The sequence below is a fragment of the Mastacembelus armatus genome, chromosome 10 (assembly GCF_900324485.2).
Source record: "Mastacembelus armatus chromosome 10, fMasArm1.2, whole genome shotgun sequence".
NCBI classification, from domain to species: Eukaryota; Metazoa; Chordata; class Actinopteri; order Synbranchiformes; family Mastacembelidae; genus Mastacembelus; species Mastacembelus armatus.
The window spans coordinates 25,197,816-25,224,257 of NC_046642.1; the positions used below are offsets into that span (position 1 = coordinate 25,197,816).

The following is a 26,442-nucleotide window of genomic DNA, read 5'->3' on the forward strand; positions in this document are numbered from 1 at the left end:
TTTTGCATGTTTGTCACACTTTGTTTCAGATCATCAAACAAATTTAAATATTAGTCGGGGGGGGAGTAAATCACAGGTGCTAAACGATAAATCACACAGTGTGACTGTCTATGCGGTCATAGACTGTGTGACTGTCTATGACCGCATAGACAGTCACACTGTGTGATTTACCGTTTAGCACCTATACTAAAACCAACACGATGGGTACACACAGGAAGTAGTGATGGGAAGAATGTATCATTTCAGTGACTTGGTTTTTTGAAACTCATTCATAAAAATGAAATCTTTCTTTTTTGAGTCATTTAGTTCATTTTGTTCCTTCTTCCTTGTACTACTTACAGAAGTATTACTTTAATACACAGCTATAGAGAGCAATTGTAGTAGAGCGAGAAAGAAGAGAAGAATTAGAAATCTCACACTTATGGTTAAGGAGTCCTGTGACAATTTGTTTTACGTGGCATACATTTTACAATTGTATGCATTGGCAGTGTTGGGCCAGCATGTCCTGTTTGGCCATCCACCCTGTTAAAAATAAAAGAAATCTTCTACTGCCAAGGAACCTGGCGTTAGGTACAAAGAGGTAGTAGTGATCCACCAGGCGCCCTCTTCTACCTCTGCCCGGTATCCTGCCCAACATCCCCTCTTCCCTCCTGCACTTGTGACGCCTTCTACTTCGCAGACATATCCATCTCCACAGAGAGGCCGAAGCTTTTGCTATTTCTGCTGCAATCCAATGCTAGTTGTAAAAATGCCTAATTCTGATGTTTAAGATTTACTCTCCATAGTTTGACTTTTGTCTCTCACCCTTGACTTTTGTCCACACACACTGCCTCTGCAAATTTTCAGAACCACGAACCATAAAATAATTATAGCGAAGTTTTCATCCTCTGAAGCAGTTCTCCGGAATCAGTGAGAGAAAACATTAAAATGACCAGTTCTGTACATTTTTAAGAGAATTTATTTGGATTATTTACTAGAAAATAAAATGAAGAGAGGCATAGGATGAAATGATGAGTTAAAACATATTGAACAAGGTTCGAGTCTAAGTTCCGAAACTTGTGATTTGGTGAAAAAAGGGAGAAGAGGGGAAGTTATGCTGCTATAGGCCTAGACTGCCTGAGGACTCTCCATTGGTGCACTGAGCTCCCCTAACCCTACCCCAACCCTCCCCTCTCACACTTCCACCATTGAATGTGGAACTTTGTGCTCTCTCCCTGTACCTTCTGCAGGTGTCCCTGGTCCTGGAGCTGTATATTGCTGGCCCCACCAACCTGCAGTGTCTATTTGTTGTTTATTGTTGCTGTTCTTTTCTCTCTCCTCTATCCACTCACCCCAACCGGTTGAGACAGGTGGCAGCCCAAACTGAGCCCCGTTCTGCTGGAGGTTTTTTCTTCCGTTAAAGGGAGTTTTTCCTCTCCACTGTCGCCAAGTGCTGCTCATAAGGGATTTGTTATGGTTTTCTTCTTTTTTGTGAAGTGCCTTGAGATGACTGTATTGTGATTTGGCTCTATAGAAGTAAAACTGAATTGAATTGAAGTGAATAGATCAAGTTTTCCCCAGAACCTTGACCAGCTGTCTATGAAGCCTACTTTGTTTGCTTAAAACAACCTAGACAGCCAGCGACGGAATGACAACATGCAGCTGAGAGTCTGAGATTGTTTCGGGAAAGTTACACACTGAGTCAACATTAAGTTTAATTGGGTGTCAATGCTACCAACATGAATAACAACCTTACCATATTTACGTTTTTCACCAGTTTAAAATAGGCCCCAGGAATGCATTTGATTATGATCGCTGGAGTCTAACTTCATTTTTTTGACTATGGACCTACAAACTACCAGAGTAAGTTTCTCAGCAGGTGTGTGGGGAAAATAAATTAGAAATGTGAACTGCCAGGTGATGACCCATGGACTACCAGGTGATAAACCATGGACTACTGTCCATGTTTCCATCAGACTGTCATCAGGCCTGCCTGTTCCCGGCTGCTAATGAACAGGCTGTGATCAGCTAAGAGGCCCTTGGCTTGGTGGCTCCACACCTTCTAAATATTTAAATTGCAGTTTATATGGTTAGAGGATACTTTAATATATCATGTGTAACTGGAAATATTAAAGAGTTCACACAGAAAAATAACTTATATAAAATAATGTTTCTGCAAAATAGCATTTAATGTTAAGTTTCCACAGGGCGAGGAATGGTTGAAGTATCAGGGCAGATGAAAGCAAAATAGTGGATAAAACACCAAAATAGTATACCTCCCAGAATGTCACACTGAATGAATTTTATAGTATGTGAGATTCATACCAAATGGTTATCTAATGTGTTACATTATTAATTTAAATGATCCCTCCTTACTGAAAGCACAGAATAAGCAGGCACAAAACTAACTTCCTGCCCAGTCCATAGATTTGATTCTAAATGTTCTCCAAATTGTTAAGGAGGAAAAAGTCAGTTTGGATCCATATGTGAGCAGACCAAACAGATGTCCAGTATACAGAATTTTGCTCTACAAGTGGGGCAGGGAACTCTGCTGGATAACCAGGTTTCAGGTCTTTGCTGGTTTTGGCGACTGGCAAACCATCGACCCAGACAAGACAGACACCACATGGGTCTGCAGAAACACTGTTGGCAGTCTGAGTCATCTTCTCCTGTAATACACAGCAGTCACATTAACAAACAAACACATTTTCATTCGGCATGAGGACCTGATATCTCATGTTCACTCCCAGCCGATCAGTATAAGACCTAATGAATAATTCAATTATGATCATACTATTACAGCACCATGTAGAGGTGGTTGTCAAAAAAGGACCAGTTTCATTTATTTGCCATAACCTAGACCCAACCTTAACCTTAATCTAACTCCTAAGTTTTTAACTTACCAATTTGAAGTTGGGTGAACTGACCGAGATGTCTTCACAGTATTTTTTTTTTTATTAAATTTTAGAATTTGTCCACACAACCATAAGAAATGTACATGCACAGACTTGCTCTTACTTTCTCTGTGGCAGAGTCTGACCAGCTTGGTCCTTGCAGGAACTTGCATACACCCAATACACAGTTCTAGCTCCTGTGTATGGAGAAAGAACATGCTTCAGATTGATTGTGCATTTACAGTGGGTATGGAAAGTATTCAGACCCCTTTAAATTTTTCACTCTTTGTGTCATTGCAGCCATTTGCCAAAATCAAAAACGTTCATTTTATTTCTCATTAATGTACACTCAGCACCCCATCTAGACAGAAAAAAACAGAAATGTAGAAATTTCTGCAAATTTATTACAAAAGAAAAACTGAAATATCACATGGTCATAAGTATTCAGACCCTTTGCAGTGACACTCATATTTAACTCACATGCTGTCCATTTCTTCTGATCCTCCTTGAGATGGTTCTGCTCCTTCATTGGAGTCCAGCTGTGTTTAATTAAACTGATTGGACTTGATTAGGAAAGGCACACACCTGTCTATATAAGACCTTACAGCTCACAGTGCATGTCAGAGCAAATGAGAGTCATGAGGTCGAAGGAACTGCCCAAGGAGCTCAGAGACAGAATTGTGGCAAGGCACAGATCTGGCCAAGGTTACAAAATCATTTCTGCAGCACTCAAGGTTCCTAAGAGCACAGTGGCCTCCATAATCCTCAAATGGAAAAAGTTTGGGACGACCAGAACTCTTCCTAGACCTGGCCGTCCAGCCAAACTGAGCAATCGTGGGAGAAGAGCCTTGGTGAGAGAGGTAAAGAACAACCCAAAGATCACTGTGGCTGAGCTCCAGAGATGCAGTAGGGAGATGGGAGAAAGTTCCACAAAGTCAACTATCACTGCAGCCCTCCACCAGTCGGGGCATTATGGCAGAGTGGCCCGACGGAAGCAAGGCACATGAAAGCCCACACAGAGTTTGCCAAAAAACACATGAAGGACTTCAGACCATGAGAAATAAGATTCTCTGGTCTGATGAGACCAAGATTGAACTTTTTGGCGTTAATTGTAAGCGGTATGTGGGGAGAAAACCAGGCACTGCTCATCACCTGCCCAATACAATCCCTACAGTGAAACATGGTGGTGGGAGCATCATGTTGTCAGGGTGTTTTTCAGCTGCAGGGACAGGACGACTGGTTGCAATTGAAGGAAAGATGAATGCAGCCAAGTACAGAGATATCCTGGAAGAAAACCTCTTCCAGAGTGCTCAGGACCTCAGACTGGACCGAAGGTTCACCTTTCAACAGGACAATGACCCTAAGCACACAGCTAAAATAACAAAGGAGTGGCTTCGGAACAACTCTGTGACCATTCTTGACTGGCCCAGCCAGAGCCCTGACCTAAACCCAATTGAGCATCTCTGGAGAGACCTGAAAATGACTGTCCACCAACGTTCACCATCCAACCTGACAGAACTGGAGAGGATCTGCAAGGAAGAATGGCAGAGGATCCCCAAACCCAGGTGTGAAAAACTTGTTGCATCATTCCCAAGAAGACTCATGGCTGTACTAGCTCAAAAGGGTGCTTCTACTCAATACTGAGCACAGGGTCTGAATACTTACGACCATGTGATATTTCAGTTTTTCTTTTTTAATAAATTTGCAAAAATTTCTACATTTCTGTTTTTTTCTGTCAAGATGGGGTGCTGAGTGTACATTAATGAGAAATAAAAAGAACTTTTTTGATTTTGGCTAATGGCTGCAATGTTCACAAAGAGTGAAAAATTTAAAAGGGGTCTGAATACTTTCCGTACCCACTGTATATTGTGGTCAGTCAGGACTTTTACCTTTTCTTACATAGCAGTTACAGAAACAGTACAGCACCTGTCCAGTGGGAAGGGTGTATGATTGATTGAGGTCCACTTGAGCTCTGAATGTTTCCAGGAAGAGTTCACTGATTGTTAGATGGATCACTACATTGGCAGAGTTTCTGATGGGAGCATGGAGCTTCTCTCTGAGCTCTGCATATTCTCTAGAGTTGAGCCTGAAAACAAGAAAATGTCCGTTTTTTTTTTTTTTTGACTTGGCATGTGTCCTGACAGTTCATTGACAGTCCTTTGGGTTTGAGTTTCTAAAAACACACACCTGATATCAAAGGGTCTGACAGCAGGGTTGATGCTGTCCACTCTCAAAGTCAAGATCTGTGTGGGGGAAGCTGAGTCTGGACTCAGCTGGTGCTGTCTGGAATCTGTTACTGTCACATGACATTCACTCTGTAAGGCCATATAGATATGGTAGGTGGCCACCTGGAGACAGACAAAGAGAGAAAGGCACATGGAGAACCAGTCATTTCACTATTGGGGAATCAGTAACTTTTATACTAGAATCTGCAAGATGATTTTTCACTGTTAGGTTTCACTCAGCACTGCAGTAGTGGTGGTTCAAAGCGTCACTCTATAAGTTGCCACTTTTACGACTGTTCGTCATTTGTACCACAGCACACCATGTGCTAATGTCTGTAGGTCAGCTTACACACATGCAGCACCCTGCACATGCACAGACCATACTATAGTCGATACTATTATAGTATTATAGTAACAATAATTAATGAAGTTACGCTATTACATGTGCAACGTGCACTACTGCCATTTTGTTTCTGTTCTGTTGTCTGTGGAAAGAATAAAACTTTACCCTTTGATGTGACAGCACTATGCTTTGTGCCTTTGCCATTGTCCCAGCCATACACTGCTGGTTCAAGGTGACTGAAAAAGTATACTATAAAATAAGAATTTGGGAGAGGTGATTTAAAGTAGACAGTGCAGTAGTACACTGTTAAACCTCTGGTCTCCTCTCTCTATGGACAACTATATTGTATAATGAAGACAATAAAATTAAATTAAATTAATTGCTGATAAAATTAAAGACAACATATGGTTCTGACAACAGCTGTGTGATATCAGATTTGAAATTAGTGTTCACAAAGATGCTTTAATTTAGTAGCCTATATGGTGTTTACCATTTTAGTAACTTACGGTGTTCATTCATCCATCCATCATCTGTACCCACTTATTCCTAACCAGGGTCCCAGGGATCTGCTGGAGCCTATCCCAGCTCTCTTTGGGTGAAAGGCAGGGGTATACCCTGGACAGGTCACCAGTCCATCACAGGGCCACATAGAGACAAACAACCTCACACACTCACACTCTCTCCTATGGGCAATTTAGAGTCACCAATCAACCTGACATACATGTTTTTGGACTGTGGATGGGTGAGCTGACATCGCTGAGAGGAATGTAGCATCATGATGGTTACAGACATATGACTAACTCCAGACACAGTCGTCGCTTTGGATGGCTTCGTCGCTTTGTGTACCATTCGCCATTATGAAGAAAATCTGTTGTAAGGACATCAAACTGCTAGCCTTTAGCATGACACCACGATTATTTCTGGGGATTTTAACCATGCTTGCCCATCCACCACTCTGTTCACCTTCACCTGGAATTCAATTCAATTCAATTCAATTCAATTTTATTTGTATAGCGCCAAATCACAATACAAATCATCTCAAGGCACTTCACAAAAACTAAAACTAAAAACCCAACAATTCCCTTATGAGCAAGCACTTGGCAACAGTGGAGAGGAAAAAACTCCCTTTAACGGAAGAAAAAACCTCCAGCAGAACCGAGCTCAGTTTGGGCGGCCATCTGCCTCGACCGGTTGGGGTGAGTGGATAGAGCAGAGAGAAAAGAACAGCAACAATAAACAACAAATAGACACTGCAGGTTGGTGGGACCAGTAACTGCACATCAGCGATATACAGCTCCAGGACCAGGGACACCTGCAGAAGGTACAGAGAGAATAGAGAGAGAGGGAGAGAGCACAAACTAGGGGAGAGAGAGAACACAAAGTTAGTAAGATTCAATGGTGGAATATACATGAGGTGGGAGGAGAGAAGAGAGGGGAGGGGAAGGGAAAGGGGGGGGCTAGGGTAGGGGAGCTCAGTGCACCGATGGTCCTCGGGCAGTCTAGGCCTATAGCAGCATAACTAAGGGATGGTTCAGGGTTACCTGAAGCCAGCCCTAACTATACGCTTTGTCAAAGAGGAAGGTTTTAAGTCTAGCCTTAAAAGTATAGAGAGTGTCTGCCTCCTGAACCCAGGCTGGGAGCTGGTTCCATAGGAGAGGAGCATGATAACTAAAGGCTCTGCCTCCCATTCTGCTTTTGGAAACTCTGGGAACCACAAGTAGACCTGCACTCTGAGAGCGAAGTGGTCGATTGGGATAATATGGTACTATGAGGTCTTTAAGGTATGAAGGAGCTTGATTATGAAGGGATTTGTATGTGAGAAGAAGGATTTTAAATTCTATTCTATATTTTACAGGGAGCCAATGAAGAGAAGCCAATATAGGAGAAATATGATCTCTCCTGCTAGTTCCTGTCAGGACTCTGGCTGCGGCATTCTGGATTAATTGGAGGCTTTTTATGGAGATATTGGGACATCCAGATAGTAATGAGTTACAGTAATCTAGCCTTGAGGAAACAAATGCATGGACTAGTTTTTCTGCATCATTTTGAGACAGGATGTTCCTAATTTTGGAAATGTTGCGCAGGTGAAAGAATGCAGTTCTAGAAATTTGTTTTATGTGTGAGTTAAAGGACATGTCCTGGTCAAAAATAACTCCAACCTGGGAAGCCAGGGTTATGCCATCTAGAGTAGCTATAATTTGAGAAAAGTTATTTCTGAGATTTTTTGGCCCAAATATAATGACTTCTGTTTTCTCCGAGTTTAAAAGTAAAAAGTTACTGGTCATCCAGGCCTTTATGTCAGTCAGACAGGCTTGAGGTCTGGTTAACTGGTTTGTGTTAACAGGTTTAATAGATAGATATAACTGAGTGTCATCTGCATAGCAGTGGTAATTAATAGAGTGCTTCCTAATGACATATCCTAAAGGAAGCATGTACAGGGTGAACAGAATCGGTCCTAGCACGGAGCCTTGTGGAACTCCATAACTAACTTTTGTTCGTGTGGAAGGTTCATCATGGACATGAACAAATTGGAATCTGTCCGATAAATAGGTTTGGAACCATTTTAACGCTGTTCCTCTGATACCAGTCACATGCTCCAGTCTCTGTAATAAGATGTTGTGGTCAATGGTGTCGAATGCTGCACTAAGGTCTAGGAGGACAAGTATTGAAACAAGTCCATTATCTGAGGCTAAGAGAAGATCGTTGGTAACTTTCAACAGTGCTGTTTCTGTACTATGATGTGCTCTAAATCCTGATTGGAAATCTTCAAATAGTTCATTCCTGTGTAAGTGGTCTGATAGCTGCTTAGCAACAGCTTTTTCTAGGATTTTAGAAATACATGGCAGGTTGGATATTGGTCTATAATTAGCCAAGACTCCTGGATCAAGACTTGGCTTTTTGAGTAAAGGTTTGATTACTGCAGTCTTAAAGGCCTGTGGTACGTAGCCTGATACTAGAGATAAATTTACCAAGTCCAATAAAGATGAGTTGATTAATGGCAGGGTGTCTTTCAGCAGTCTAGTCGGGATGGGGCCTAAGAGACACGTTGATGATTTCGATGAAGCAACTACTGATGTAAATTCAGAGAGATCTATGGGAGAGAAGCAGTCTAAACATAACTGAGGTCCTACAGATGATTCAAGAGCTACTGTAGTAGAAGATTCATTTATTGCAGGTATAGGAAGCATCTGCTGAATTTTATCTCTAATAGTTGTGATTTTATTTGTAAAGAAACTCATAAATTCATCACTGCTGAGAGCTAAGGGAACACTGGGCTCAACAGAGCTGTGACTTTTTGTCAGCCTGGCTACAGTGCTGAAAAGAAACCTGGGATTGTTCTTATTAGTGATGAATAGTATGCAGTTCTGGCTTTACGGAGAGCTTTTTATATGTTAATAGACTGTTTTTCCAGGCTAGAAAAATTTCCTCTAAATTTGTGGAACACCACTTCCTTTCCAGCCTTCGTGATGCCTGCTTTAAGGTACGAATATGTAAATTATACCATGGGGCTAGTCTTCTCTGATTCACTAACTTCTTTTTCAGAGGGGCTACAGAATCAAGCATTTCACGCAGTGAGGTTACAGCGCTGTCAACAAACAACATGATCAATTTGGTAGGGAGTGGGATTGAAGCAACTGCCCTCCACTATGTTTATACTTGGCATAGATGTAAATAAAGATGGAATCATTTTCTTAAATTTATTAAAAGCTTTGTCGGATAAACATCTGCTGTAGTGGAATTTTCTTCCAAACGCTGCATGATCCATCATTTTAAATTCAAAAGTTATTAAAGAATGATCTGACAAAACAGGATTTGGGGGAAAAACTATTAGATGTTCAATTTCGATGCCATAGGTCAGAACAAGATCAAGGGTGTGATTGAAATAGTGGGTGGGTTTATTAACATTTTGAATGAAACCAATTGAATCTAATATAGAATTAAATGCAATGCTGAGGCCGTTATTTTCAACATCTACATGAATATTAAAATCTCCCACTATAATGACTTTATCTGATCTAAGCACTAAATCAGACAGGAAGTCAGGGAATTCAGTTAAAAACTCTGAGTAAGGGACAGGTGGACGGTACACAATGACAAGTAGAACTGGTTTTTGTGTTTTCCAGTTTGGATGTGAGAGACTAAGAGTGAGGCTCTCAAATGAGTTATAACTGTTCTGAGGATGAAAGTTTAATAATAAGTTTGAGTGGAAGATTGCAGCTACTCCTCCACCTCGACCTGTGCTTCGAGGAACATGATAATTTTTATGACTGAGGGGGGTTGATTCATTCAGACTGACATATTCATCCTGCTGTAACCAGGTTTCAGTAAGATAAAGTAGGTCAATTTGGTGATCAGTTATCAAATCATTTACTAACAAAGATTTAGATGAAAGGGACCTAATATTTAATAGTCCACATTTGACAGTTCTGTTTTTCTGTTCAATAAGAGGAGTGGTCTTAATTTTTATTAAGTTTTTATGAATAACTCCTCTTCTGTTAACTTCTGATTTATTTGATTTATATGTTCGAGGGGCAGACACAGTCTCTATGTGGTTTGAGGGGGGCGGCGGCTCTAAGGAAACTGCAGAGAGGCGTTTTAGACTGAGTCTCTGCATCCCGGTCCCCACCCTGGATTGTCAAGCTTTAGGTTGGCTAATAAACTCGGCCAAATTTCTAGAGATGAGAGCTGCACCATTCAAAGTGGGATGGATGCCGTCTCTCGCTACCAGACCGGGTTTTCCCCAGAAAGTGGCCCAATTGTCTATGAAGCCCACATCGTTTGCTGGACACCACCTAGACAGCCAACGACGGAACGACGACATGCGGCTAAACATGTCATCGCTGGTCAGATTGGGGAGGGGTCCAGAGAAAACTACGGAGTCCGACATTAATTTAGCAAAGTTACACACCGACTCAACATTAATTTTAGTGACCTCCGATTGGCGTAATCGGGTGTCAATGCTGCCGACGTGAATAATAATTTTCCCATATTTACGATTAGCCTTAGCCAGCAGCTTCAGATTTGACTCGATGTCGCCCGCTCTGGCCCCAGGAATACATTTGACTATGGTCGCTGGTGTCTCTATTTTCACGTTCCTGACTATGGAATCGCCAATTATCAGAGTCGGTTTCTCAGCGGGTGTGTCGCTGAGTGGGGAAAATCTATTAGAAACGTGAACAGGTAGGTGATGAGCCGTGGGCTTCTGCTTAGGAGTACGTTTCCGTCGGACCGTCGCCCAGGCTAATTCTCCGGGCTGCTCCGGAGCTGCCCTTGGACCGCTAACAGACCCTGAGCTCGGAGGCTCCACACCAGCTAACGGGGCTAGGCTAGCTGGCTTTTGTTCGAAGGTGCGGAGCCGCGCTTCCAAATCAGTGATCCTCGCCTCCAAGGCTAACAGAACCTTACACTTAATACAGGTATCATTATCGCGAAAGGAGGCAGAGGAATAACTAAACATGTGGCACACCGAGCAGGAAAGAGAGAGAGAGGGAGAGGCCATGTTAGCTAAGCTAACTAGCTAGCTAAGCTAACCGGTAGGCTAACGAACGCTAAGTCAGGAAATAGAACTAAATACCGGTCAAAATAGAAAGGTACTTGACTAGTACCGGAATGTAGCAGTTAATGAATTGTTTAGAGTTTAGTTAGTTTTTAGGTGTGTTAAACTATAGCTAGTCTGTTGCTAATCTGTAGACGAACTATGCAACACACACAACACGATACGCTTGCAAGACAAAGTGATTCGCTTACCCGGAGAGCAACACCAACAGGGGGCGACATCCAACAGGGGGAAGAGAACTGGGGCCTGTTTCAAGGTGAGTAAAGCAAAGAAGCAGCTCTTCTGCTTTAATACTGTAGTAAATACAGCATCAATTAACAGTAGACAGGTATTTTAAATAAAACAGTGTCGGCTAAACATGTTTCCCTTTTCATGGTAAATAAAATCTGCAAAAAGTCCATTAAAAATTCAGTCACAACATTTCATGCAGTGAGAAGTGAGCCTGTAAGATATTTGATCTCCGTCTGTGATACCACTGTTTTCTTTTAATGTAAAATAAACTAGAAAAACCACACACACACACACACACACACACACACACACACACACACACACACACACACACACACACACACAAATAGGTATAATAGGTAACTGAAATGGCAACAAACACATTTCAGAGATTTCAATTTTAGGTCATTATCCCCTCAACCCCCCAGATTTAATAAATAACACATTTGGCATAAAATTCTTAAGATATATATATATTTTCATGCCATATCATGCATTTTATAACATGTTGGCACAACAACCTAAATGCTGGTCATGCATTGTTTTGCACTTTTTTTTGTCACGCCTGCTATATCTGGTACACTTGTGATTTGTCAAGCAATGATAGATAGAACTAATCTGAGGGCTGTGAGTAATTATGTGAACACAGCAATTAAGACTCATTATGAAGAATATATATATTGTACCGGTCGACACTTGGTTTTAAAGCTAACCAAGTATTTGTATGGCATTGTAAATACAAGGAAGGTAACACACGTAATTGGACCCTCAACAACAAAACCTCAGACAGTGACCAGGACACTTGTGTGTTTCAAAGATTGAGTTAAGTGACGTCACGTTGAGGACACTAAAATAATAATACAGCAATTTAGGAAGATAAAGTCTTACCACAGTTTATATGGGACTAATCTCTAGTATCTGGTTCGGTTCTGTGGGTTGTTGGGTAAAAGGTACATAAACATGCTGCATGGTAACATGATTAGAGCACATATCTCCATTAACTGAGACAATGTTGATTTGTCACATTTGGCTTACGTTGCCTAACGGAGCCACTAATCCGAACGTAAAAGAAGAGTTTGATATTGTGGGAATTAAACTTATTTTCTTTCTTACTCAGAGTTAGAGAAGGGGAAAATAAAAACTTCAAGTTAGCTTAGCTTATGTTAGCTTAGTTTAGCATAAAGACTGATAGCGGGAGGCAACAGCTTGGCTTGGTCCTGTTTCTTTAATCCATAACAAAACTGAAGCCGAATTCTGCCGTCTAAAAGGAGGGTGGGGGTTCTCAAGTGGAACCAGTAAATGCCCTTCAGTTATAAGACAACTGGTCCCAGTGAAGAACGAAGTGACAGCATAGCCACGTGTTAATTTTCTGAGCTTTACAGGTGCCTCTGTTAGACGATGCCTGTGGCTCCAGCCTGTATGAAAAACTAAGCTCATAGTTGCTTCAGATTTACTGTTGACATGTGTGAGTGGTAAGGTTATTGACCTTCTCACCCAAGAAGAACTCAAATGTGTCAAACTGTTCCTTTAACAACATACGAACAGCTCAGATGTTACTGGAAAACGAACTGACATTGCATTACATGATTGATGGATAATGACCACTTCAAAACAGCAGCAGTATGTTGAGCTACAGCAATCATTCACAATAAGCTATAAAAGCTACATAGTGGGCAGATAAAACAGTCTCTGACTGTAACAGCCAGAGACTGAACTACAACACTGTCAAAACTAGGGAAAGGTAAAAATTGTGTCAGTCGGATACACTTAATTTGAAATGTCTATATCATGAAGCTACAATTGCAAAATGTGAGTGAGTTTGTGGGTGGGGAGGTAGCGCTACCACTGAGCACAGGACGAGTGAACTATGTCAAGGCTATAGCTGCCTGATGGGGGGCAGAGTAAGGGTGTCCAGGGCGCTGTGGTAGAGCTCTCTCAACGCTCTCAACAGATACAGACGACAAAACATCTGGTTAAAGAGATGAGGTAACGGCTCCCCCAGCACATGGACTCTGTTGTAGTACGAGCTGAAGTCTTTACTGAGAGACACGAGAAATTTACAGATCTGCTCTGTCTTAATGTTGACTCTGGCCCCTCCCCCTTCACTGTCTAACGCTTGCCCTGATTGGTCGAGCAGTTCGGAGAATGGAATGACGTAATTGAACAGGAGAAGCCACTCGCCCTCTTCTTTCAGAGCAGAGAAGTCAAGTTAGGAGCCTTCAGGGATTTCTGGGTAAAGACCTTTCTCCACTCCTCTCTCATAGCTGTCGAACAGAGTGTGCAGTCTGGCACAATTATACATCACAAACACGCCTCCTCTCGGTCCCTTGGTGGACACGCCGCCCTCTCTCTGGACATCCAGTGTCACAGGGCTGGTGTGGACCGTTGACAGCAGCTCAAATCTGACAGTGGCAGAGGTCATGACCCTGATGATGTCATCCCATGTCTGACCTTCCACTTGATCTCCATACTTCATCTCTGAGGCCTCTTTCATTTGACCTCTTCTCAGTTGCAGGTACTGTGCAGCAGTAAGGTGAGAACCAGGGGTCTTCACAGGCCCACACACCAGATGTCTCTGTGTATGCATTGCTCCACTAGCTCTCCAAAGCATTGCTATCTGCTGCTGGCGGAACTCATCTTGACAGGAAGTCACGTGTAACGCTGTTGCTGTGGCTACCTTGCAGTCGGCTGTGGCTAGGTCCAGCTGTGCCAGGTGGGAAACACTGTCTCTGTGTACTGTACAGGTACCAAGGCTAGGGTCATATCCCAGCAGCCCCTCCTCCTGGAACACCCGTTTAAGGTTGATTCGTAGCGCTCTCTCGTTCTCTCCATCCTCCACCTTCCTCCACTAGTTCTCCTGCCTCTCTCCGTTTCTCTCTCTTTGTACGTGCAGTTCTCCAGCGCCTCCTGGATCTTCTCCTCACGCTCCTCATTGGTCCAGTTGGCTGGAGCTGTCGGCCAATCAATCCCCAGAGCTCGGAGGAAAGTGATGACATCGCTGTCTTCAGGAAGCGTGGGGCAATAGGTCACTTCAAATCCCTGTCTTCTCAGCAGCGCCCCCATGTGGTCAGCCAAGAGAACTGTCCTCAACTGGCCCAGAGTCAGTGTATCGGGAGTGGGTGTGCTGGGTTTAGAGTGCAGTGCTGGGCAGTTCAGGACCACACAGCCCTGCTTCTTGCTTGAGGGCATCAGGTACTCAGTGGCTCCACCTGCCAGAACGGCCTTGAAGGCTGCAGCTCGGTCCACTCGCACCCTCAGCCCTTCGTCCATCACCTCCCCAGCTGCTACAGGGAGAACCCCACTGCCACGGAGGGACAGCACCCTGGACATCACAGCTGGAGGCACCTGTCCGTCCGCGTACAGCGTGTTTAGCATCGTGCTCGGAGACAAGAAGTCCCTGTTTCGCAGATTTTTGGCGCTGCTCTCCTTGAACCAAAGCTTCTCGGGTTCGGGGAAGATCCTGTTGCTGTTTCCGCGACTGGACTCGGGGACGTTTTCACGCTTCCCACGCAGTGCGGAGCCCAGCGCCCGGACGGTAGGGGTGATCCGGAGCGGAGAAGGCTCCTCTGTAACGTTATTCTCCATCATCTCCACCACAACAACACAAGCCACCTGCCACAACAGACAGAATACTGGATCTCTTTTTTTTTTCCAACAAGAAGGCATACATACCCAAGAAGGCATACATACCTGCCCTACCCTCTCCTCAACATCTACCCCCCTCTGCATGACTCTCAATCCATGGCCAACCCCTAGCAGTGTTACTGCTAGGAAACCAGCCCAGTTCAGCACTCTGACCCCTGCCAATGTCCGTCTCCTACAACAGCCTAGGTGAGAAATGAGCTCAGAAAGATCGAAGCAAGAAACGCTTCAGGCCCAGCAGGCATCAGCTCCAGGCTTCTCAATCCTGCACAGCGCAGCTATGTGGGATAGCTGGTCGCTTGTTCAACTTGAGCCCGGGTAAAGTATCACAACTGGAAAAAATCCTGTGTGGTACTCAGCAACTACAGACTGGGGGCACTGATGTCACACCTGATAAAAACACTAGAAAGGCTGGTCGTTGTCCATCTCTGCCTTCTGGTAAGCTCATCTATGGACCCACTTCAGTTTGCCTGACAACCTGGATGATATTGTCATCTAAAACCTACACAGAGCTCTTTCACACCTGGAAAAAGCTTGGGAGCACAATGAGAATCACATACTCTGATTTCTCCAGCATCTCCACCACCATACAGCAGAGCTCTACCTGGAGCACATGAGGGTGGACCTCACTTAGCAGACTGGATCCTGGCCCCCCTCACCAACTGGCCACAGTACAGGAGGGTATGGGAACTGTGTTTCTGACATGGTAACTGGCAGTAAAGGGCCCTGATCAGTGCCGGTACGTTTTTGGTCTGGGTTGATCCCAATCTCCTTTAAAATCAGGCATATGTTGTCAAAGAAACCCTCACAAGATCAAAGTGGATGCAGTTTTTGGACCCTGATCTTGGAGTTGGTGGAGAGCATGATGGACATGATGGATGCACCTGGCTCTTTCCCAATCTAAGAGGTGATTAGATTTAGATTTTGATGTGAACATTGTCTAAGTAGATATGACATACTTTTTGTTTTTTTAGTGTTGCTTCTTTCATATGAAAACACATCTGTAATTATCACAATTATAACAATATTAACAAAGGTTAGATTTTAATATGACATGGCTACAAGCCACAGAATATCACAGAGCCTAATAATTATTGAGCTTTATAACATTTTAATAACTCACCTAAGTCTCAAAAAATGTAATTAAATATTTACTCTTAAATCTTATATAAAACTATCATGTCACGTCTTTTATGCCTAATATGGCATATAGTATAGTGTATATGTATATGTATGGCATATAATATGTATGGCAATATAGAACAATATTTCTTATCATTCCAGTTATATCAGTAACAAACAGTTATGAGAAGTAGTCTCGGCTATAAACTGCACATTTTTGATAAGTTTATCCTTATATTCTTTGTCCTGAAAAGAGGGAGAAGAGGGGAAGTTAGCGAAAGAATGTGGTTCTGTAACCCCTTCCATCTTCCTCCAGAAAAGAGCCGGGCCAATCACAGCTTTATGCAATGGAGCGACGCTCCAGTCGTCCAATCAGATTTAAATGAGCCTTGTTTCTCAATGCCAATCTCAGAACCACAAATCTTTCTACAATTGGTTTTTCTGTTTACTCTGTTCAAAAATATACATAGAATTGGTGACCCACACCCCGCCATGATGTGCCGATGCGCGAGACCTTTCGGAAAATGTATATGATGCACTTGCCAGGCGGGCGTGAGCCTGGAAATCGTTAGAAATATTATTTTTATTATTATTATTCTTGTTCCAAAACTGCCTCAATTTTGACCCCCTGAACCAAAATTTGCAGAGAATCAGAATCGCATGAAAATTTTATATGTTATAGGTTTCATGAACAAACTCAAAAGAATGGCTCTTCATCGCCCCCAACAAAAGTGAAAATACATTGCACCAATGGGAGCCTGGCCAAAGTTTTTTCATTGCACACTCACCAAACTTGGCATGCTTACTCTTGATGTCGGGCCAAGAAAAAAAGCTTATGTCAAGGTCGTAGGACCAACAGGAAATCCACCAGTGTGGAGTTTAACTTGAGGTCATTGAGTTTGCCATTTTTGCGCAACTCAAACTTGAACTTATCCTCCTTGGGCTTTTGACCGAATGACCTCATTCTTGGTCAGATTCATCTATAAAAGAGGAGCAACAAAAATTATCCAAATTTCGTAATTCATTCTTACGGTTTTCCTTTGGCGGATGCGGAAAGTTGATGTACGTTTTTGGCCCTTTCGAGGTGTGATAGATCGCACACACATTGTCGGATTTGAATCTGACCAATTGATGAATTTTAGACCCTGGGGGCCTGAATCCAGGTGATTGAACAAAATCACAGTAGGCGCTATAGCGCCCCCTGTATAACAATTTGAAAATTTGCAAAATTTTGAATGGACAGCCAAAATTTAGTTTGTCAGAAATGTACCAATTTTGGCACAAAAATTCTTTAGGGCATCCTGATCAAAAAAAATGCTGTTGCCATGGCGATGACTGAGAGACCCTCTATAATGACTTGCAAATTGCATGGCGAGCCAAACATTTAGTTTGTCATTTAGTTTGCGAATACTTGCCTCATAAAAATAAGAATTATATGGCTAGAAAGCTTGAAATGTTTTCTTTTGAGTGAAACAATTCAAGTCAAAAACAAATCATCACTTTTTATTTAATCTGTATGAACGTAAGGAGAAGTCCGTTTTTTCCTGTCTCACCTCATTACAGGTAATGCGAGTCCCGCCTTGTACACTGTCCACTGTTCACATGTAAATAATCTCAGGTGAACCAGGTAAATATGTGCACACCCCCGAGAAATGACACAAAATATCAAACTTCATCATAGAATTTACTCACTTTTTCTGCGCGTTTGGATGATGGCGCGTTACGCACGTGAAGCGGCGCTCCTTACATTCCGAGACAAATAGTTTAGCTTGTCCTCAGAGTAAAAACACTGATTTTAACTCAAATGAGGATCGTTTGGCTCCTCATTGTGTTGTATTGTGCTGCACTAATCCGTCCCATCTACATTGACTGAAAGGCTCATTATGCGCGTCTTTGTTGTTTACTGTGAATGTGTGAACAAGATACCATTCACAGCAGTCTGAAGTAAACACTTTAGCCTACAATATGCTGGTCTCCAAAGTCTTGTGAACCAATGTCTTATTTCAGTGAGTAAAAAATTGTAGTTTTTCACTAACCATGCATAAACACTTTTTTCTCAAAAACACAATCATGTATAAACTTGCTGCTCACATATTATTGTAGCCAATTTTGTACTGATTACAGTGTTATTAGACTTTAGACATTAATATGTTTAAAAGACACTGAAAAAAGCACAAATGTCAGGACATGTCAAAATTTGTCCAGGCCCCAACTGGAGGCGAGGATCACTGATTTGGAAGCGTGGCGCCGCACCTTTCAAAAGTAGCCAGCTAGCCTAGCCCAGTTAGCAGGTGTGGAGCAACCGAGCTCAGGGTCTGTTAGCGGTCCAAGGGCAGTTCCAGAGCAGCCTGGAGAATTAACCTGGGTGATGGTCCGACAGAAACATACTCCTAAGCAGAAGATCACATCCTGCTTGTTCACGTTTCTAAGATGAGTGTCACTGCAAAGGGTCTGAATACTTATGACTATGTGATATTTCAGTTTTTCTTTTTTAATAAATTTGCAAAAATTTCTACATTTCTGTTTTTTTCTGTCAAGATGGGGTGCTGAGTGTACATTAATGAGAAATAAAATGAACTTTTTTGATTTTGGCAAATGGCTGCAATGACAAAGAGTGAAAAATTTAAAGGGGTCTGAATACTTTCCGTACCCACTGTAAGTGATAGTACTCTGACCATCACAAAAGCATACCTCCCCCATGCAAGTGCTGCCTGCTCTCTTGACCACTTTCCAGGTGAGAGACAGTTAATTTAATAACCTTTCAGGTTCACCAGGACCGAATCCGGTCCCAAAGTTAGTCCAGATATATCACCAAAGATCATCAGACAAATTTGAATACAGTCTAACAAATTTTATATCTAATAAAAGCTTAAAGTCTCACGATCCAAATGGTATAAAGCAATTTAGGATTGAATAATCACAGCGACAACAGTTTCTTAATATTTAACAACAGTACAAATATAGTACAGTACACTGGTTCTTACCTTTCTGTCGTGTTACTTCATACGTGTACTCAAACATGGAGTGTCGCATATCATTTTGTTCGTTAGAATCCATAGAACATAGTGGACCCATGTTTTAGTCCAAAAGACGTTATACAGTAAATCCATAAATCCATCATCCTCCTCATGAAAAGCTGTAATCCAGTTTGTTTTACGGTTGATTTCGCCGTTTATTCAATAAAGTTTGACATGGCAAGCTTCTGTGAATCACATGAGGCCTCAATCAAACTTGTTTGTTACGTTTCACAGCGTAACTAACCCTAAAACCAATAGAATTCACACCCTCAGAGCAAATCCCAGTCAGGAGGAATAGACTAAATTCTAATGACAGTAGAATCAGCCAGTCGCTTTGTTTGGCAATAATGACTGACACATCTTGTAGCCAATGATGAGCCCTTTCAATCGGTGTATTACAGTCTATGGCGGATGATGCATCAGTGGGCTTTAAATGGCCCCCACTGCTACTGTAAGTTGCCTTGACAACGCTCGAAGCAAGTGGGGGAGGGGAGTCCTATTTCACATTTTACAGCGCGCCGATAGTAAACTGGAAAGCTTTTCCTTCAAACGACACCAAGGTCATCAATATAACTTTTAAAATGTAAGAACAGCAGCTAATTTGGGTATGTGTTTTTCAGCCATGTGCCAAAAAAGGGGGGGTGTAGCTAAAACACAGTTAAAGTGGTTTAAGGTAGTTCAAAGTTTGAACTTACACTTACACAGAACTTACATATGCACAAGTATAGGCTACAGGAGCTACTGTGTGCTCAGTATCAAAACTCATGTTTTCATCATTAAGTTCCTATATACAGTCAAGTGGACCATAGATTGTTTTTTTCTAAAATTAAATTTGGTGTGCACAATTACAGACAAACATTTTTTACTCACCTTTAACACCCAGCTGTCAGTAATGATAACTCTAGCTCCAGGTGCACCTGTAGCAAACTTATCTATGCGTCTGAATTCACTGTTGATGCTGGTCATTACAGAGTTCCAGTTAGTGTGAGGAGGCCGTATGTGGCTCTGTAGAGCTCGGCAGATTGGATGGTTGTGCCAGTGATAGTGGGACCAGTAGATGACAAGCATCCAGCTAAACAACTGGAGGCAGAGAGACAGGAGAAGAAATGCTGTCCAGCTGCTATTCACCTGGTGAGACAAGTACATCAACAAATAATTACTACCACAGGGCAGGGTGTAGAATATCAGAGATGCATGACACTACAAAGACAAAGATTACACATTTCCCTGGTGAAGCAGAAAAAAAAAGTATCTCTATATTGAAATACCTCACTTGTTTGGAATGGAATCAGAAAAATCTGTCAAAATAATAAAAAATATTGAAAGCATTAAAATCACCACAAGATTTGATTAATTCTTTTTAACTAATTTGTTCGAATGTATTTGAAGATCATGCTAATCTGTGAAAATGTGGAAGATGACTGAGGATGCTGCCAATTTGTACACCAAAGGGAAAGAGCCATTGATAGGCTCTAAATACACAGAGTCATTAAACTTGTTAGTCAGCCAACAGTTGCAAAGATAGGCTGACCTGGTGAATGTGTCCCAGGGTTTTCTCTGTAGCAGTGATACACATCCCCATGTAGTAACCTAGAGAGATCCACAACACATACATAAGCAAAAGGCAAATTATAAGAACAATACCAAATGACTTCATCAGAAACATTCATGTCAATTCAGCTCAGTTCAGTTTTATTTGTATAGCAGCAAAAATTATCTTAACTCACTTCACATATAACCCAAAAAAAATCACTTATGAGCAAGCATTTAGCAACTGTGAGAAGGAAAAACTCCCTTTAATGGAAGAAATATCCAACAGAACTAGACTCAGTTGGGTGGCCATCTGCATTGACCAGTTGGAGAGAGTCAACAGAGGAGAGAGAAAAGAACAGCAGAAATAAACAACAAACAAGTGCTGGTTTGTGGGGGTGTGAAACAACCAACATGAAAAGATAAATTTAAGATTCCCAGCAGTTTTGCCTTAGGCTGAAGAAGTCACTTGATTAGTGGTGAAACGTTTCCACCTAACTACTAGAAATCCAGTTGCCGTCATTCAGCTTCTACATGTTATCATATCATCCTCAGATCATGCTCTTCATATATATATTTATAGTGTACAATTCTTGTCATTCTGTCATGCAGTAAAACAAAAAAATGTAATCTACTGTACTGATATAAAAATTGTAAAGTAATGGCACTGTTCACAGTTTCCTAGTTTCATGCATATATTCAACATGATACGTGATCTGGCCTTCACCGAGGTGAAACATAATATTTCTGAGATGATAAAACACAAACAAAAGATCTTAGAATACCTATGATCAAGTGTTGTTGATTTGCATGTAGCTGGAAAGGATTATAGTCTTTACTCAAAGACTTTAGACCACAATTCAATTTTAATCACTGCATCACCCATACTGTACTGTTTATCTTATAAACTTAAATGCTCCGTCACCTAAACAAAAAACATTTGGTAAACACTGATGCGGCTTTCAATATGCTTTAAGTCTTCAACAAAATAACAGTCATTGGGCCTTACACAAAATGGTTTAAACAGTAACTCGGAAGAAGAGGTTACAAGCACATCACTTCCTCAGGTGTCTTTGCCACACCTGCGCCTAAAGAGTCAGTCTATTGGGAGGCTTTACAACTCTGCCTTGCTTTGTTGTATAATACTAAGCTGTGCTAGGCTGAGTAAGGCTAGCAGGTTCTTTGGCTTTTGACTGTGGCCCAGAAAAAGCTGGATGTTGTGGCTCCTTGTCAGCAGGCACATCTGGTGGCTCAGTTTAAAGTTCATCACATATCCAGTAGGTAGGTTGGCGGCTGTGGTGCTCAAGCATAGACGTTGGATGTTGCAGCATTATTCCTTATTTCCACACTCCTGACTAGGATCATGGCCAGAGGTGAACAGTAACCAAGTCAATTTACCAGCATTGTACTTAAGTACAGTTTTTGAGAATTACTTAAATGGTATTTTTTGGGGAAACATTACTTTTACTGCACTACATTTGAAAGATAAATATATAAGTACTTTTTAACTGTACTACATTTCTATAAAGGCTCTGGTTACTCGTTACTTATGGGAGAAATTGTCTTAAAAACAAAGATAATTGGCCGTGTTCATTAGGTTTCTTGTTTGCGTGTGGTTTGTCCCATTTACACACCCTAAAGATACACACTGGTTCAGTCTTGATTCATTCCTGGTTTAGTCCTGGTTCAGTCTTGGTTTAGTCTTTTTCCTGGCTTAATATTGCTAACATGAGTCCTTGCTTAGACTGGGCAGCATGGTGGCTTAGTGGGTACTGACCTCAACTGGGGATATTGTCGGACGGTGAAAAGAATACTTCAAGGATCTCCTCAGCCCCACCGATGCGTCTTCCATAAAGGAAGAAGAGGCTGAGAAGTCGAAGGCTGAACTGCCCATCACCCAAGTTGAGGTCACAGAGGAAGTTCAGCAACTCCTCGATGGCAAGGTACCTAGGGTGGATGAGATCCGCACTGAGTATCTCAAGTCTTTGGATGTTGTTGGACTGTCATGGCTGACACGCCACTGCAACATCATGTGGCGATTAGGGACAGTACCCCTGGACTGGCAGACTGGGGTGGTGGTCCCTCTTAAGAAAGAGGACCAGATGGTGCGTTCCAACTATAGAGGGATCATACTCCTCAGCCTCCCTGGGAAGGTCTATGCCAGGGTGCTGAAGAGGAGAATCTGACCAATGGCAGAACCGCAGATCCAGGAGGAACAATGCATTTTTCATCCCGGTTGTGGAACACTGGACCAGCTCTATACCCTCTTCAGGGTCCTTGAGGGTTCATGGGAGTTTGCCCAACCAGTTCACGTGCTTTGTGGACTTGAACGCAATTCCAGACTTAGCACTTTGTTAGCCTACCAGTTAGCGCTAAACTTACCACTTGTTAGCCTACCAGTTAGCTTAGCTATCTACAGTGGTGTGAAAAAGTGTCTGCCCCTTTCCTGATTAGTTTTTTTTTTTTGCATGTTTGTCACACTTTGTTTCAGATCATCAAACAAATGTAAATATTAGTCAAAGATAACACAAACACATCATGCAGTTTTTAAATGAAGGTTTTTATTATTAAGGGAAAACAATATCCAAAACTACATGGCCCTGTGTGAAAAACATAACTGTGGTTTATCACACCTGAGTTCAATTCCTCTAGCCACAACCAGACCTAATCACACCTGTTTACAATCAAGAAATCACTTAAATAGGACCTGCCTGACAAAGTGAAGTAGACCAAAAGATCCTCAAAAGATTATGCCAAGATCCAAAAAAATTCAAAAACAAATGAGAAAAAAAGTAATTGACATCTATCAGTCTGGAAAAGGTTATAAAGCCATTTCTATAGCTTTGGGACTGCAGCAAAGCACAGTGAGAGCCATTATGTACAAATAGTGAAAGCATGGAACAGTGCAAAACCTTCTCAGGAGTGGCCGGCCGACCAAAATTACCCCAAGAGCGCAGCGACGACTCATCCAAGACCCCACAACAACATCCGAAGAACTGCAGGCCTCACTTGCCTCAGTTAAGGTCACTGTTCATGACTCCACCATAAGAAAGAGACTGGGCAAAAATGGTCTGCATGGCAGAGTTCCAAGACGAAAACCGCTGCTGAGCAAAAAGAACATAAAGGCTCGTCTCAGTTTTGCCAGAAAACATCTTGATGATTCCCAAGACTTTTAGGAAAATACTCTGTGGACTGATGAGACAAAAGTTGAAGTTTTTGGAAGGTGTGTGTCCCATTACGTCTGGCGTAAAAGTAACCACGCATTTCAGAAAAATAACATCTTATCAACAGTAAAATATGGTGGTGGTAGTGTGCTGGTATGGGGCTGTTTTGCTGCTTCAGGACCTGGAAGACTTGCTGGGATAAATGGAACCATGAATTCTGCTGTCTACCAAAAAATCCTGAAGGAGAATGTCCGACCATCTGTTCGTCCTCAAGCTGAAGCAAACTTGGGTTCTGCAGCAGGACAATGATCCAAAATATACCAGGTCCACCTCTGAATAGCTGAAGAAAAACAAAATTAAGACTTTGCAGTGGTCTAGTCAAAGTCCTGACCTGAATCCGATTGAAATGCTGCGGCATGACATGTTTTCATGCACGAAAACCCTCCAATGTATTATATGAATAACTTGTATGAATTACAACAATTCGGCAAAGATGAGTGGGCCAAAATTCCTCCACAGAGCTGTAACATAACTTGTGTTATCTTTGACTAATATTTAAATTTGTTTGATGATCTGAAACATTAAAGTGTGACAAACATTCAAAAAAATAAAAAATCAGGAAGGGGGCCAACACTTTTTCACACCACTGTATTACACCATTGAATGTCACTAACTTTGTGCTCTCTCTCTCCCCTAGTTTGTGCTCTCTCCCTCTCTCTTTCTGTCCTCTCTCTGTACCTTCTGCAGGTGTCCCTGGTCCTGCAGCTGTATATTGCTGATGTGCAGTTACTGGCCTCACCAACCTGCAGTGTCTACTTGTTGTTTATTACTGTTGTTCTTTTCTCTCTCCTCTATCCACTCACCCCAATCGGTCGAGGCAGATGGCCGCCCAAACTGAGCCTGATTGCGCTGGAGGTCTCTTCCATTAAATGGAGTTTTTCCTCTCCACTGTCACCAAGTGCTGCTCATAAGGAATTTGTTAGGTTTTTTGTAAAGTGTCCTGAGATGATTGTCTCACCCCCTGCAGGATGTCATGTCTGACCTGGAGAACAGCTTCAGTGACAGACTGATCCACCCTCACTGTGTGAAGGAGAGATTCCACAGATCTTTTCTTCCTGCTGAAGTCAGACTCTACAATGAGCACTACTAATACTGTACATTTGTCATCCATCTGCTCTAATCATGTGCAATACTGTAAGGTAAATCACCATCAGTGCAATATACTGTAGTCACTTACCTGGTATTTATTTATTTATCCATTGATGTCCATACCCATGTCCATACTGTACATACCCATAGTCGCATATTGTACACACTAAAAGTTTTTGTACTTTTATAGTTTTACTCCACTTAGTAGTTTTAATATCTTTAATTTCTTATTTATCTCACATCTTCGCTACACTCTGCTTTGTATTTGTACTTTGCTGTTGCAACGATGCAATTTCCCCACTGTGGGACAAATAAAGGTTTTTTTATCTTATGTATCATCTGCAGCAATCTCAGTGTCAGATTTTTGTGCAGAATGTCATCATCTGGTGAATCCTGTCTTGATTCAACATTCATTAAGCTTATTGCATGCTTGCGACACACAGCCACCTGGCTTGGCTTGTGGCAGTAGGAACACATTGTCCTTGATTCCACTTGTGTAGTGGGTCTTTTTCACATCTTGTGTAGGTTTTTATTTGTTTGACTGATGTTTTTGCTGGCTTTTGCTGTGCATTTTCTTGTTTGGTGCAGAGAGCTTCATTTTTGTAGAGATTGCTGATACTTCTGACACCACGTAATACATACATACCTGCGTGAAAACATTTATTTGCCTTTTATTTCCGAATATTGCACACACATCTACGGATGACCTGAAGCGACAGAATAGACTCCTGTTTCAACAACTATGCACCACATAAATTGTGCACTTTTCAACACTGTACTTTACAGTTGTTAAAAGGATGTTGGCCTTGGCAATTTTATATTCGAGCTCTCACAATTTATGTGGTGAATACCAGACACCCCCTTCAAAGAAACTTTTAAGTCCCAAAGGCTTGATTAAAGAAACGTAAGAATCCCTTTGTTCTTCAGTCTGTCAAACTGTTGTAGGTTAAATACTGAGACTAGTTTTTTTCTTTGTACTGTAGCTATTTCAGTTACTTCCGAGTTTTCCATAATAACTCATGTGTTGTTCGTGGTGTTGTTTGACTAAATGTTTAGCGTTTTGCAATAAACAAAATATATCATGGACGCCTATGACAAACTATGTTTACAACACTACCGACTGGAGGCAAACACTATCTGAAAGGAGAACAGGAACACACTTTAAAACAAGTTGGAAAATAAACAGGCCAACTGTACCGGGGGGGCAGGCTACAGATGTAGGATATGTGCGAAACCTTACCTAAAGGTAGCGTGGAGTGAACAAGCACGGTGACGCTGGTCCTTTTCACATGGTACTGTATGAAACTCACATCCTCGCTCCCTAGCCAACACGAGAACAGGTTCTGAATGGTTAAACCGGCCGAACGGAACTCGTTGGGTGTAAACACGAAACACAGGGAAAATGCGACGTAGGCCAAAGTAAAACTTAACTCTAGGCTCTCCATAGATTATCGTTCACTTCGTTACCACACTAATGATTGTTTTAAACTTTCTCCACCTTCTTCACGTTCTTTTTCTTATTTTGTTATTTTTTTCCTTCTTCTTCGTCGTCTTCTTCTTCGTCGTCTTCTTCTTCTTCTTCTTCTTCT

The 26,442-nt window shown here is 41.9% G+C and overlaps 2 protein-coding genes across 4 annotated transcripts; both read right to left on the reverse strand.

The window, feature by feature from the left end:
• Nucleotides 1-2,134: 2,134 nt before the first annotated feature.
• tmem129 (transmembrane protein 129, E3 ubiquitin protein ligase) lies at nucleotides 2,135-26,442 on the reverse strand. Of its 3 annotated transcripts, XM_026330113.1 has the most exons (8): nucleotides 26,352-26,405; nucleotides 26,094-26,174; nucleotides 20,542-20,600; nucleotides 19,881-20,138; nucleotides 5,061-5,221; nucleotides 4,800-4,959; nucleotides 2,998-3,070; nucleotides 2,135-2,648 (listed from the first exon to the last, which is right to left on the reverse strand). In XM_026330113.1, exons 3-8 carry the CDS (start codon nucleotides 20,590-20,592, stop codon nucleotides 2,449-2,451), a joined length of 903 nt encoding a protein of 300 aa, XP_026185898.1. In that variant the 5' UTR covers nucleotides 20,593-20,600; nucleotides 26,094-26,174; nucleotides 26,352-26,405; the 3' UTR covers nucleotides 2,135-2,448. The 3 variants fall into 3 exon arrangements, with proteins under 3 accessions (XP_026185898.1, XP_026185897.1, XP_026185899.1); XM_026330112.1 differs by having other exon boundaries at nucleotides 26,094-26,442; XM_026330114.1 differs by lacking the exon at nucleotides 2,135-2,648 and having other exon boundaries at nucleotides 2,993-3,114; nucleotides 4,738-4,959; nucleotides 26,094-26,442.
• On the reverse strand, nucleotides 11,795-16,087 carry LOC113144233 (DALR anticodon-binding domain-containing protein 3-like). Its single transcript, XM_026330111.1, is given in 2 exon segments — nucleotides 11,795-14,070; nucleotides 14,073-16,087. Coding segments are annotated over 2 exon segments (1,851 nt in total). The 5' UTR covers nucleotides 14,959-16,087; the 3' UTR covers nucleotides 11,795-13,105.